General features: G+C 37.5%; 2 protein-coding genes across 2 annotated transcripts; one reads left to right on the forward strand and one right to left on the reverse strand.

Moving 5' to 3' along the window:
* The first annotated feature begins 6,848 nt into the window (after positions 1-6,848).
* LOC140882909 (large ribosomal subunit protein eL22z-like) lies at positions 6,849-8,273 on the forward strand. The gene is made up of 3 exons (XM_073289157.1): positions 6,849-6,978; positions 7,059-7,326; positions 7,911-8,273. Exons 2-3 carry the CDS (start codon positions 7,076-7,078, stop codon positions 8,053-8,055), a joined length of 396 nt encoding a protein of 131 aa, XP_073145258.1. The 5' UTR covers positions 6,849-6,978; positions 7,059-7,075; the 3' UTR covers positions 8,056-8,273.
* A 406-nt stretch (positions 8,274-8,679) lies between these two features.
* LOC140882315 (uncharacterized) lies at positions 8,680-13,197 on the reverse strand. Its single transcript, XM_073288250.1, has 13 exons — positions 13,005-13,197; positions 12,365-12,502; positions 12,190-12,271; positions 11,637-11,713; positions 11,433-11,548; positions 11,229-11,346; positions 10,817-10,933; positions 10,632-10,723; positions 10,197-10,263; positions 10,000-10,081; positions 9,833-9,924; positions 9,486-9,629; positions 8,680-9,002 (listed from the first exon to the last, which is right to left on the reverse strand). The coding sequence occupies exons 1-13, from the start codon at positions 13,140-13,142 to the stop codon at positions 8,856-8,858; spliced, it is 1,410 nt and encodes a 469-aa protein (XP_073144351.1). The 5' UTR covers positions 13,143-13,197; the 3' UTR covers positions 8,680-8,855.
* Between the last annotated feature and the right edge of the window lie 478 nt (positions 13,198-13,675).

The following is a 13,675-nucleotide window of genomic DNA, read 5'->3' on the forward strand; positions in this document are numbered from 1 at the left end:
ATAGCTAAGAATCGACGCACAGTGAAACGCTCGTCGTCATGGTGACGATGACGCCGTTCTCGATGAGGCTCCCGGTCGGCATCACCCCAACGCCCACCAACACTGCCATGAGAACTCTGGTCGTCACGATTTGACATCTACAAAAATACCTCAAGATGAGACTAACTCCCAAGAAATCTTTTGCATGCTCTGATACCATAAATGTAGTGACCCTTACCCGGATCACCTACTAAACAGAACTTATGCATGCAATTAACTTAATAAAACAGATATCAGAATAAAACTGCGGAAACCAATAACATTATACAATCCCAAGTAAAGGAATCTGTAATTATCCAATAATATACAACCAAATCGAATAGCTGTATAAACCCAACAACAGTAATAAAGCCTAGACGAAGCTCCAGCTGACCAACCACTGACTAGCCCCTCCTGGATCCACCCTCCTCGTCCAATCGCAAACCTGCCCCATGGAATAGGGTGTCCAGAAAATACAGAGTACGAGACGTGAGCATAAAACGCTCAGTGCGAGAGTATGAGTATACATGCATGCAAAGTGAACTCCCTATAGACTCGAGGTCAAGGATCAGATAACAGAGACAGACCGGGCCCTGGTATGTAGCACGCTGTGCCGTCGCTTCAGGAGGTGGCTCCCATACCGAGATAACCGTGGAAACACCGGACCCAAATCGATGGAAGTCCATCCACTAACAGGATAGGGTACAACCCTACTACAGACATCTCGAAGGAGATACAGCAAGATGCAAATGAATGCAGCATAATATCATGTCATATAAATCATGCGGTCACATAATACATGCATACTCAGTCAGGATATCTCGAACAGTACTTTCGTACCTCAAAAACCAGGTAGGCACTACCAGCTCTAAGTCCAAGCCTAAAGTCCGCCTACACAGCGAAATGATACCACTATCATTACAGTGCTCTAAAAGCCTTAACTAAGCTATTGCATACTCCTAAATATTTATAGGAAGCAAAAGCTATACCTTCGTCCGTCGTTAGCTCTTTGATGTCGATGCCTCCAGAACTTGGGCACAACTCCGCTACGACTATCGAACGCCTCTCCGACCTCCGGACCAAGCCTAAGAAGACTAGAACAGCTCGAATGTGACTAGAAATAGAGAGGAAATCCGGAATTGGCAAGGAGAAATGAAATCTCGGCCTTCTATTTATAGACAACGATCGGAGCCTCCGAGCCTCGATCGGAACGTCCGAACCTGGATCGGAACGTCCGATCCTGCCATCGGAGCTTCCGAAGATCCTGATCTGCCACGTGTCAAAATATCACTTGTTGACTCCGGAGGGGTGATCGGAGCCTCCGGTCCTGATCGGAGCTTCTGATCCAGCCACACGTCATGGATGACGTAATATCATCGGTGCCTCCGATCCCGATCGGAGCTTCCGATCCCGATCGGAGCTTCCGATCCGTCCAATCTCCAATTTATTTAATTAGCATTAATCCTTTAATTACTCAATTAGGGTTCGGGCTACTACATCATGTGTGTGTATTTCACTCTCTGGGTTAATTTTGTAGGAAAATGAATTTTTGAAGAATGAATTACGGAGCAGCCTTGGTCAAAAATTCATTTTTAATTTTAGAGAGCTCAAAATAAAAGCATTACCGTTCAAAATGAAGTTTCAGATGTTTGAAATCTGCTGTCCAAATTTTAGCTCGATCCAACGGCTAGAACTAAAGATATGAATTTTTCAAAAAAACTGCGCGCAGAAAAAAATGTATGCACGGACCCCGTGCATGGGTCAGGATAAGGGTCCGTGCATCTTCGTAAAAAAAAATCGGCGTTACCTGTTTAATGCACGGACCTAGACACGGACCCTTATCCAGGGTCCGTTCATGTCGCAGAATCGAAAAAAATAGAAATTTCAAAAATTAAAATTCTTAACTTTCCGGGTTTTATTTTATGGGCTTTCAAAGACATATAAATAAGAGAGTTCAGAACGTGATTAAGGGGTTGGAATCACATCAAAGAGGCGGCGGATAGGAGGCTTGGAGATTGAATAACGGTCCATTCAAGTTTTTCTTCCCTTTTTTTTATTATTAAACTTTTGTTTGAACTATATATTCGTTTATTGATTAGTCTTTCTTCAACCAAGACGGCGAGATTGGGCCGAACAATTTTATGTTGAACATGTGGATTTTGATTTGGGATTTTAGATCTCTCTTCAAATTATTGATTATTGGATTTAAATTCTGTCTTGTGAATAACCTGATCAATTATTTACTTGCTTGTTAATTAATTCCGAGTCGAAATGTTAGGAATTGATTTTGATCACTTCAATAATTAACATATGGTTAAACCGACTAGAAATAATATTCGATTTCAATATGCAGTTTTAGGTGAAAACTGAATTCTCATAATTCCTAATGCATTCGAATTTGATTTGAATTATGAAATATTGATCCGTCAATATTTGAATAGGTTTAATTGCTCTAGAAATAGACTCTTAAATAATTTAGGAGAATTCACCGTGATTTAAGATAAATCGGAATCAATAATTTTACATGTGTTTGCATAATTTGTTCGGTACCTGCGTGTGTCTTGGTTGTCTCTATTTAATTAAATTTATTCTTCTTCTATTTTAATTATTATTTTATTTTAGTAATTAAATTTTTATTTAATTCTTAGTGCTTGTTTTATTATTCTGTCTAGATTAAGCTAAATAATTAATTCTTGAGAATTGACTACAGTCCCTGTGGGATCGATACTTGGAATATTTGTCCACTTTACTAATACTTGACCTAGTGCACTTGCTAGTTGATACCGAATTAAGAGGTCAGTATCCATATCTGGGATAACTGTATACAAACTGCTCAGAATAGCGCCTAGGATATGAGTGGTATAACCCGGGACAAACCACTGAGTACACTCCTCATTCTTATCGAATGTGGACCATGTCCTATAGATGCCAGTGCTGGATAACCCGTAGGTCACGGGGCGCTCGACATCGACCATCCGAACAGGGCTGAGCGACCCTACATGGCTCATCTCAAAAGATGTACATGCTCAATATGATGTGAACATGATGCATAATAATCCATGCAAAACATAGCACATAAATGCAACACATAAGCATGCATATCCGCTGGCTATCTCAGTCAGTATTTACGTACCTCACTAAAGCAGTCCTAGCAGTCTCACTCTAGGTTCCAAGCCTATTATCAATTCTACAATGAAAATACCTAGACATCATTAATTAAACTCTAAAACCTTAACTAAGCTAATAGATACTCCCTAATATTTTTAGGAAACTCAGACCATACCTGCGTCCGTCGTCAGCCCACTGATGGCGATTGTTCCACAACTTGAACACCACTCCGCAATAGCTCCGCTACTGCTCCAGGCACTGTCCGCCAATTTCTACTCTTAAATAAGAGCCCCCAAAGCCCCTAAAATGAGCTAGAATGGGAGAGGAAGAAATTGAAAATGAGCAAGAAAATGCTCCCCTCGACCCCATATTTATAAGGCAAGATCAGATCGTCCAATAGTGGGATCGGAGCGTCCGATCTCTGCCACGCGGCAGACACAACACATTCAACCAACCACCTGTCCACGCGTACGATCGGAGCATCCGATCTCCCCACCGGATTGTCCGATGTCACCTCGCAGGCGTAAATAGTGACGTCATCATGCTGACGTCACGGATGACGTCAGCCCTAGCCGATCGAACCGTCCGATCTCCACCGGAGCGTCCGATCTCAGCCAGGCCCGGAACCCTACCGGCTAATTTTCGATCATTCTGGATCCATTTCTGGACTCCGTTAATCCATCTGGAATTTTCTTAGTCATATTTTACTTAGTCTAAACATGAGAACATGATTAATTACCCATTAATCATTAATTCCAGATATGGATTACTACAGACCCGCACCGTGATCACCTACTAATCAGAAGCTTAAGCATGCATTTAAATTAATTAAATAATCATAAAAAAACAACGGCGGAAAAGCATAAATAAATCCCAAATACAATAATTAAGATACAACCATATCGAAATCTGTATCAACTCAAATACAACAAAAGCCTAGACAATAACTCTGCTGGTCATCCATCGCCTAAGCCCTCCTGGAACCACCTACCTCATCCAACCGCAGACCTGCCCCATGAAATAGGGTGTCCAGAATACAACAAAGTACGAGACATGAGCATAAAAAGTTTAGTATGAGAGTATTAGTATACAGTATTATATGTGCATGCATGCAATTGAACTGGGTATCAAGACACTCAAGTCAAGAATAATACTTTCATACCTCATAAACTAGGCAAGCTAGACCCAGTGGATAATGGTGACCTGATACTAGTACATGTGTCCAACCATCAAGGTGACCTGACACAAGACTTACGTATCCAACCATCCACAAACTCGTAGGTTGAGCACCCTACTACAGGATATCTCTAAGATAAAGGCTCAATATGCTCATGTATGCAACATACAGTCGTGACATGTTGTATATAAAAACATATAAAACAGGCAATCACATAATCCATGCAAACACATAATACATGAATACTCAATCTGGATATCTCGAATAATACTTTCGTACCTCATAAACTAGGCAAGCTAGACCAGCACTATGTCCAAGCCTATCGTCCATACTACAATGCAAAGTACTCATGCATTATACCCTTATTCTAAAAGCCTTAACTAATCTATAGCATACTCCATATTTACTATAAGGAGCCAAAGTTATACATGAGTGCTTTGTCAGCCCGTTGATGACGACTGCCCTAGTACTTGGGCACCGCTCCACAGCAACCCAGGAGCACCTCGCCAACCTCCGGACTAAGCCTAGAAAGGCTGTAAATACTCCAAAACACCTAGAAAACACCTAAAATCGAGAGAGAAAGCTGAGATTTGGTGTGCCAAAATGTAAGCCTCGGATGGCCTATGTATATGCGGATTTCGTACGGTCCGATCCTTGCATGCGAGACACGTCACTTCATGCACAGCTCGGACAGTCCGATCCTGCCTTCGAACGCTCCGAACTGCCTCGTGTCCTTTCAACCTTGACACCTCATCAGCTGCATGGCCTAATTGATTTTGGACGGTCCTATCTGGGTTCGGACGGTCCGATCTCTCCGCATCCTCCGATCTATGGTCATGCCTCCGAAGTGGTTCGGATCCTTCGATCCTGGTTCGGACGGTCCGAACCCACCTTGGTCAAATTTCTGAAAATTGTTCAATTAATTCCAAATTAATCCCTTAATCCAATGCTTTACCAATTTAATTTAATTAATCTTGTAAAATGGAGCCGGGCTACTACAAAAATCAATAAAGTTTGGAGCGGTTCAAGACTCATCTATTTCACTTGGGACAACGAGGAAACCTCTAGTCCGACTAGGGGAGGGGAGGCTGTTGATACCTTGATAATATTATGAGCCTTGAACTAGGTAAGAGGTGATTGGGAAGTATAGTCAGGGCTGAGGACTTAGGACCCGATGATGGGGACGAGGACCCGAAGACCCAGGGAAGGGGCCGAGGACCCGAGCACTTGGACCATGTACCAAGGTAGCAGATTGGATTAGTTGTAGTGGCAGGATAGTAGCTGAGGTATCGGTGCAGGTAGTGAGTAAGATAGTGACTAGATCATAGAGGAGTCAAGGTACTCGGTGGAATGATTGGAAGGCTCGTGGTCTGAGGGATGAGGGCCGAGTTCTATTAAATAGAGTTGTGAGAATAGAGATTGATATGAAATCAAATATGTTAAATCATTATTCAGATATTCTATAAGAGAGAGAAAAAAATCATAATCATAATTTGCAAAATCAATAAAATCCTATGAAAAAATTTACAAATTTGTACAAAATTTCAAAATGTTTAACTCTCCGTAAAATTTTACAAAAGTATGTAGAAAATTATCAACTCTATACAAATCTTTCATTTAAAAAAAATTCATAAAATTTCTTCAAGGAATACACACATAATAATAATGACATAATAGAAGTTGAACCCGATAAGAGCATGTTCAATAGTGAGATGATGTTGGTGAGATGAAGTTGATAACTTCATTGCATGATGATATCAGCAATGAGAACTTCATTGCTTGGTTCTGCGAATCTGAGATGATGTTGTAGAGAGAATGTTGAAATATTAACTTTTTATATTATTAAATATATATTTTTTGAAACACAAAATATATTTGCACAATTAAAAAATAAAGTAAAATTACATATAATTAAATTTTAAATATTACAAAAAAATATTTGAATGGGTCGTTGGATATTTTATCCAATTGTTAATTTATCTATTTTATAAAAAAATATTGAATGCTAAAATAATATTTACCATTGATCTAAAACAATCAAATGACCTCATCCATTATTTTATATTTAATTTTAAATTATATTATTATTAATTTTATTTTAAAAATAATTTAAAACGACAACATTAAATCTGGCCGTTCGATCTTAACGACCAAATTTTTCTGGCAGTTAGATCTTTATTTTTCATTAAAAAAATAAAAAAAGAAAGCATTGGGTTTTTTATTAAAAAAATAAAAAAGAACGCGGAACCCACTACATCCTAGCACGTGCGAGATTCACGCCCGTTGAAGGGGGCGAGAGATGATGTGGGCTTCATCGCTCCACATCCTCGGCAGTTGTACATGACCTAAAGATTGAATGATAAATAACTATAATTTATAACCTTTTAAAACAGTTCGTAAATTTATTTTTTTTTAAAAAAAAAATAAGTTTATGCCATAATATCTTAATCTTAAATATATTATTTGCTATATATTTTCGAAGTGGATGTGATTAGTGTATCATCATCATCATGAACCAGTTTATAATTATAATGTGTAATATTGGGCTTTAAAGTTCATAATTGGGCTGTATTTTGATTCGTAGGCCCAACAGGCGACGCCAAGTATTTGATCTAAACCCTAATTTTATGTCTTCAAGTTCATCTCTCACCAAGCGCTGCGTCCGTCGTCTTCAGGTTTGTCTCTTCTCTCTCTTTTTTCTCTATATTGTTAAGTGTGAGATTTGAATCTCAATTGTTTATTGTTGAGTTTGCAGAGACATTCGTACAAGTTATGGCTAAGCAGAGTAAAGGAGTGGCTACTGGTGCGCCTCAGAAAGGAGGGAAAAAGAAGGCTGCGACGTTTGTTATCGACTGCGCAAAGCCGGTTGAGGATAAGATCATGGAAATCGCCTCACTGGAAAAGTTCCTTCAAGAGCGCATCAAGGTCGGTGGCAAACCAGGGGCTCTGGGAGACGCTGTTACTGTCACCCGGGATAAGACCAAGATCACCATCACTGCTAATGACACTAACTTCTCCAAGAGGTAGCTTCATTTTAGCCCGCCATTTATTTATTTTTCACTTGTTGCATTGTTCGTGGAAGCATGTGGGAGGGTTCCTACTACTATGAAGGATAACGAACAAACTATGAAGGATAACAAACAAAGAAAAGTGAATGGATTTAAAGCCAAGATTGTAATGTTGTGGTGGAAGCTGAGATCTTTATTATAACTGCATCGAGTTTTAGCCTTTTAATGCAATTATGCAAACAGTTTTAATCTTATTTACGAAATGGAAATTTTCTTGTAGTGCTACTGAATTGTATATCCCTGATGAATCAGTGATTCGTGACTGGTGCATTGAAAATGAAGAAATTGTCTAAATATGCTGAGTAGCATTGAATAAATTTCATGCACATATGGCTGGGGGATGGTTCATGTTTAGGAGATTAATTTGGTGGACTTGACAATGCCCATGGAGTTGTTGAATGACTATTGCAAACTTTGCATTATGCTCTATAGTATTTGTAAATTCTGATGGTGTTATTTCAGTTAACTTAATTTAGTGTACCTATATCATCGTGTATGGTGCATTTCATCATTATGCTTTGTTTCCTTATGTTGATAAGGTATTTGAAGTACTTGACAAAGAAATATCTGAAGAAGAATAATGTGCGTGATTGGCTCAGAGTTATAGCTTCCAACAAAGACAGGAGTGTGTACGAGTTGAGGTACTTCAATATCGCTGAGAATGAGGCTGAAGAGGAGGATTGATCCAAGAGAAGAGGACCTTCAGCTGTTTAATGTCTTTCCAGTTCGAGTTGTGTGGTTTTGTCTAGTATCGTTAAGCTTTGTGTCTCAACTACTACGATCTTGTTGGTCGAACCAGAGATATGCTATTTTATATTTTATTGTTTTGGATTTTAAAGGAGGATATGCATTTTTTGTTCGGTCATCACTCAATTTACCTTGTTATATTGATTCCTTGGACACATCCTGACACCTTTTTCTGTTTCAATTGCTCACTTTATTCGCTTATCCTAATGTAGGACTCACTGATTTTGACCAATCAAAATCCGCCGTGCCACCCATAGGACATTACCCTGTTGGTGGCATCTACTTAACCCCTTGAAGCATGAATATTGGTTTTGTGAAATGACAATCATAAATTGATTTTTTTAAACCGCCTCGGGCGGTATCTCCATTTTGATGTTTTTGTTGATACAAGACGGGAGGACTACTGCCATTTTGCTTCCATACATGGCCTACGAACCCCCTTGTGATTCATTTCTAGTTTTTTATTTTATTTTTTATATTTTAAAGATGGATCACCCCTCAACTGCGAATCAAGTTTTGTTGGTTGCGATTTAATCGTTTGACATGAACGAATTCGATTCGAGACTGTCAAACTTTTGGATCGGATATAAATATTAACAGGTTAGATTTTACAATGCCCGAACATCATTCGGTCCTGATTAGTAACAGATTTAACAAAACTATAACTATTCCCAATCTTTTGAACTCTTTACAATTTCAGTACCTGGCTATTATTGCCTTTTGGTACGAATAACGAGTTAAAGCTTCCAGTATATGCCCGACCTGTGTAACAGGCCAGCGATAATACCCCAAAACAATATCTCCGCAAAGATAACATACAGCAGAATGCCAACTCTTCTAGAATGCCAAACGCCAATGAAGATGTGCTTCTGAATCCAATGAATCTACAAACACAAGTTTTCAATCACAAAATCATGGCACGCCTGTGTTTGATTTTATAAAACAACTGGCAAAAATGGCACTAAAATTATTTAAAGAGGGCTATAATAATGAGCGCTTCGGGCTTCCATTGTTATATGATCATGCAACATTAACAAATAAATAAAATAATAATCATTGGTGGCAAACTCCATCGAATATCAAGGAAATTTCATGGTCAACTTGCTCACGATAAAGGAGGTTTTTAGTTTTTATAATAGAGTCGTATACTAGTTTCAGCTATATAAAATGTCTGGGTTCCAACCTCATTGGTAGTGAACGAAACCTTGTAAAATGTTCATGGTACTTGGTACGCGCAAAAACTAAATCTTCATGTAGATATATATTTGGTAATTCATTTCCACTTTCAGCTCAAATAGACCCAAGGAACTGAAGAAGCACGTGTTAATAAATGAACACACAGCTTATTGAGGAACTTGGAAACTTACCAGTGTATTGTTAGGAATACCATAATACCATCCATTGAAAAAGCCTGCAAAAATACCTTCTGCTGCCAACACATAAACGAGCATAGCATTTTTACCAATCCATTCCAATGGCAAAAACAGGCACTTTAAATTCCAGATGTCAGCCTGAAATTTAAGAAAATAATCTTCTGAGCTTCAAACTGAACGGATAGTCATAGAACTGGAAAAAAAAAGAGCAATAATTTTCATCCTTAGTAGACATGAGTTCGATCATTGTTCAAAATATGTAGTCGATATATCAACGCTAACATTGAGATGTTTTGATTATTCATAAGCGACAAAGCTGGGGATTTCATTTTCTCTTATACCAGAATGTAGAAAGCCGAAAATACCAATGCCGCCGCTCCAGATGTTACACAAACATAGCTGAAAGTGTATAGTTGCTTATTTAATGGAATAGCTGCACTACAAGAAAACCATAAGGAAAAAGATAAAGAACAAGCATCCTTTCACGTTTCATGTTCTCCCAACTTACCATCTGTAAAGTGAAGAATGATTCCTAAAATGAGAAGTCCAAGACCCATGATTATCCAATGACAAAGTCTAGCTGAGTGGCCCTAAAAGTACCAAATTAAACTGTTATTTTATACATTTATTTTCGAAACAATTATAACATATTAAACATCAACCATTCTAAGATTTGTTAAAAACATTCTGTTCGACGGAGGAGACCTTTATATGTACAAGGACATGTCCAAAATGAACTCCAATGATTGTGGAGAGGATAGCAGAAATCGAGCTGCATCAACGAAATCAAAACCATTTATCTTGAAAATTATGTACTACATTCTAGAATTAAATTTGATACAACTTTGATATGATTTTATATGGAATTTCAACTATATGAAATGATGTTAGTTGTAACCTAAACCAAGAGATTACTAAGGTTTAACCCTGTCGGCATCATCTCATGGATATATGTCGGGTTTCACAAGCAAACCACAAATCCTCTATTATGTTGTATTGTCTATTCACTGAATTTCCAAAGTTAAGAAGTAAACAAAAGAATATAGATATGTTCAGAGAGAAACCTTGTAGTATATGTTCACAAACAATGGAAAGTGGAGAAAACAACTTTCACAGAGGAAATAAGTGGTATCAACAAACCTCAGAATTCCTTCAGGTTCAAAAGGTGCCCAGCACCAAGTTGGAGCATCGCTACGAAAATGCCCCTCGTGAGGGGAAAACACCGTGCAAGCCTGCAGGGCACATGATCATAAATCATCATTGAGAAAATTGAATAATGACGAGCCATAAATAAGAAAGAGATAATATCTAACAAGACTACTCACTTTGGATCTCTTCCAGGCCGGATGTTGATACATATGATTGAGCCCGAGCAACTTTCTGTCTACATAGCCCACAGCATTACATGGAGGATTCAGTTTTCCTCTCACATTACAAGACACCTAAACATCAAATGTTCTTTTCAGAGGATCAACCTTATAAATAAGAGAAGAGCAGACTTCATAGTCCTCGAGTATATAGCATAAGAACAAAACAATCCCAAAGTTATGTTTGGCTAATATTGGAGATAGAGCAGGGAAAAAACATACAAACCATATTTGCTCGTTCATTTTAAAGGAAAGCACTAGGAAAATGGTTGAAATTCGGCTTTCAATGATTAACCGGAGAAAGGTAAGCAAATAAGTAAAATTTGCAGCCAAATTTCTGTTTCCAAGTTCTGTAAACACAAAAGCTTACAGTAAGAATTTTCCCAAAATCAACACTTTCTGTATTTTGCTGGATGAATTGCCAATCAGGTACATAAGTTCCATAAAGTGTAGATAAGTAAACAACCAGCACACACGCTCCCATTATCCTGAAAATCATTAAACATTAGTCATCTGATTTTTTTTTTCAAATACAATGATGCGATTGCTGATTAAAAGAGATCTTTCCACTCACCAATGCCTCAAATATAACTTGAATATGGACAAGTTTCCAGTAAATCGATCCTTTCTTTGGTTATCTCTTGTAATAATCTCGATTAATGAGACAACTAAATATGCAAGAGCTATTCTCTGGGAAGAACCAAATAAATGTCTCACAACATGTTATCATTAACAAATATAAACTAACCAAAATCCAAATAGAAAACATCAAAATTACCTGAAGAATTCCACACCATCTCATCTTTTTCATATCGACCCCATACGTTAGATTGTCTGGGGCATGTGAATAGCCTCCTAATATATTAAATCACGGTTAAACATTATCCCTTTATGCATAAGCCAAACAGCATATTTAACATTGCATTAGCAACTTATCATTGCGCAGGGTTATTGTTATGGACGTAAGTATATTGGGCCTAGATCAAAATAGGCCTTAGAAGCCTCTGGGAAGAAAGAAGAGGCAAATAAGAATGTGAAGAGGAAAGTGGTTATTCATTCGGTGGTTTTCATTTGGGTGTGTGACTAAATTAGGCTAGGGAAATACCAGCTATTAACTGGGGTTTTGTAACAGAGTATATATTTCGGAAAACATTTTTCATCTTGGTTGCAATACAATTTCAGTTCTTAATTTGGGATCCTGACAATTATCCAGAGTGATGGATAGTTTTCAATCTTCCAATAACTTGCATGAAAGAAGCAGTATCCCCATACAATCACAAAAGAAAACATAGATAAAGTTTTTAGAAAAATTAATGCCTAAAAGAACTAACCTTGCAAAAGAAGGCCCCAAAAGAGAAGTTTTAAAGTTCTTAAAACTACTTTGCTGATAGCTGCTCTCCAATCAGGTATTCTCTGTTCGGAGAAAATCAAGAACAGTTGCATGAAATAACATATAAAACTTCAGTAATCAAATCGACAAACCATATATATAGAGAAAACATTAACCTTGAGTGCAAGAGCAATGGCCATTCCCACAATAAACAAAAAGAATGGCATGACGAAATCAGCAAGATTGCAACCATTCCAAGGTGCATGCCCAATCACAGGCCATTCTCCTCCAGCATCATCAACCAAGATCATTAGCTATACACATTCCAGCTTCAGTTATGTTGCTCATAAAATTTATCAGCATCATTATTTAGTGAAATCTTTATCTCTGACGTTGCATTCATTTTTTAATAACAATTCTTTCAAGCATCGAACCATTTACTTACATGTCATTCACAGTCCGCAAATGAAAATAAAATATTGAATTTTAAACTTAGTAGCGGATTTCACCTCTCCAGAAAATTAAATGAACCCTCATTCCCCTATTTGCAAGGTGTCTATCTAGTGATCATTTGCCATTTGTGGATGTGAGGTGAGGCATTATTTTAAAGTGCACCAAGAAATTACCAAGGCTCATTTTACAAGCAGAATTTGAACATGTTTAATTTTTTAAGAAAATCCCCACGACCACACCATCAAATTCATTATCCTTCTGTTGAGAATTAAAAAAACTAACAATAAACAACTCTTAATCCCTATTAAATCATCCATCAGAACGACATAAAGGAATTGAAAGGGAAAAAGTGGTTGAGTTTACGGCAACAGTGAGGCCTCTGAAAATGTCGAGACATGCCACGCGCTTAGAATGGGTATTCTGCTTGTTTGAAGCTTCGACGTCAGCAAAGCTCGGATGCTGCTCCAATCCCATTCTCGCTTCTTCTTTGATTTCCACCATCGCACTCGTACACTCACCTACCTGCTTTGCTTGCACTTATGCACTGTTTTGGAAAGTTAACACTTCTAAGCTTTTGTCATTGTTTAATAAAAGCTATCCAAAACACTTTTTTTTTTTTTTTTTTTTTTTTTTGGGTTCTGTTTTTGTGTTATCTAGGAAACCTATTATGTATTATATCATAATTATGCTAATCAAATAAATCATGTTGGACATTTACAATTTTTGATATTTAATTTAAAAATGAATCAAAAATATTTTATAAACTCATGTGTTTACTCCACTTGATGTAGATATTTTCAGGTTGAACACCCCTTGAATTTATAACTTAATATTGGTATTGTTGTTAAGAGTTGACGTTATGAAAAAGAGACTACATAGAAAGGGTTATTATCATATCATATTGATATTTGTGTAAAAAATAATACATAATTGTAGGCTGGACTAAGATGCAAAATGCACCACAGAATACTGAAAAATGTGTGAAAGTTATCTAGAGTATGTCGATAATTGTGTTAAAAGACATTATAGGCTGA

The sequence above is a fragment of the Henckelia pumila genome, chromosome 2 (assembly GCF_033568475.1).
Source record: "Henckelia pumila isolate YLH828 chromosome 2, ASM3356847v2, whole genome shotgun sequence".
Lineage (NCBI taxonomy): Eukaryota > Viridiplantae > Streptophyta > Magnoliopsida > Lamiales > Gesneriaceae > Henckelia > Henckelia pumila.

Excerpts from the sequence above, each read along its gene's own strand:
- LOC140882909 (XM_073289157.1), top strand. The coding sequence starts at position 7,076 with ATGGCTAAGCAGAGTAAAGGAGTGGCTACTGGTGCGCCTCAGAAAGGA. Across the intron at positions 7,327-7,910 it reads GACACTAACTTCTCCAAGAG|GTATTTGAAGTACTTGACAA; the intron begins GTAGCTTCATTT and ends TATGTTGATAAG.
- LOC140882315 (XM_073288250.1), bottom strand. The coding sequence starts at position 13,142 with ATGGTGGAAATCAAAGAAGAAGCGAGAATGGGATTGGAGCAGCATCCG. Across the intron at positions 11,549-11,636 it reads GATGGTGTGGAATTCTTCAG|AGAATAGCTCTTGCATATTT; the intron begins GTAATTTTGATG and ends GGTTCTTCCCAG. Across the intron at positions 9,925-9,999 it reads CATTCTTCACTTTACAGATG|CTATTCCATTAAATAAGCAA; the intron begins GTAAGTTGGGAG and ends CTTGTAGTGCAG.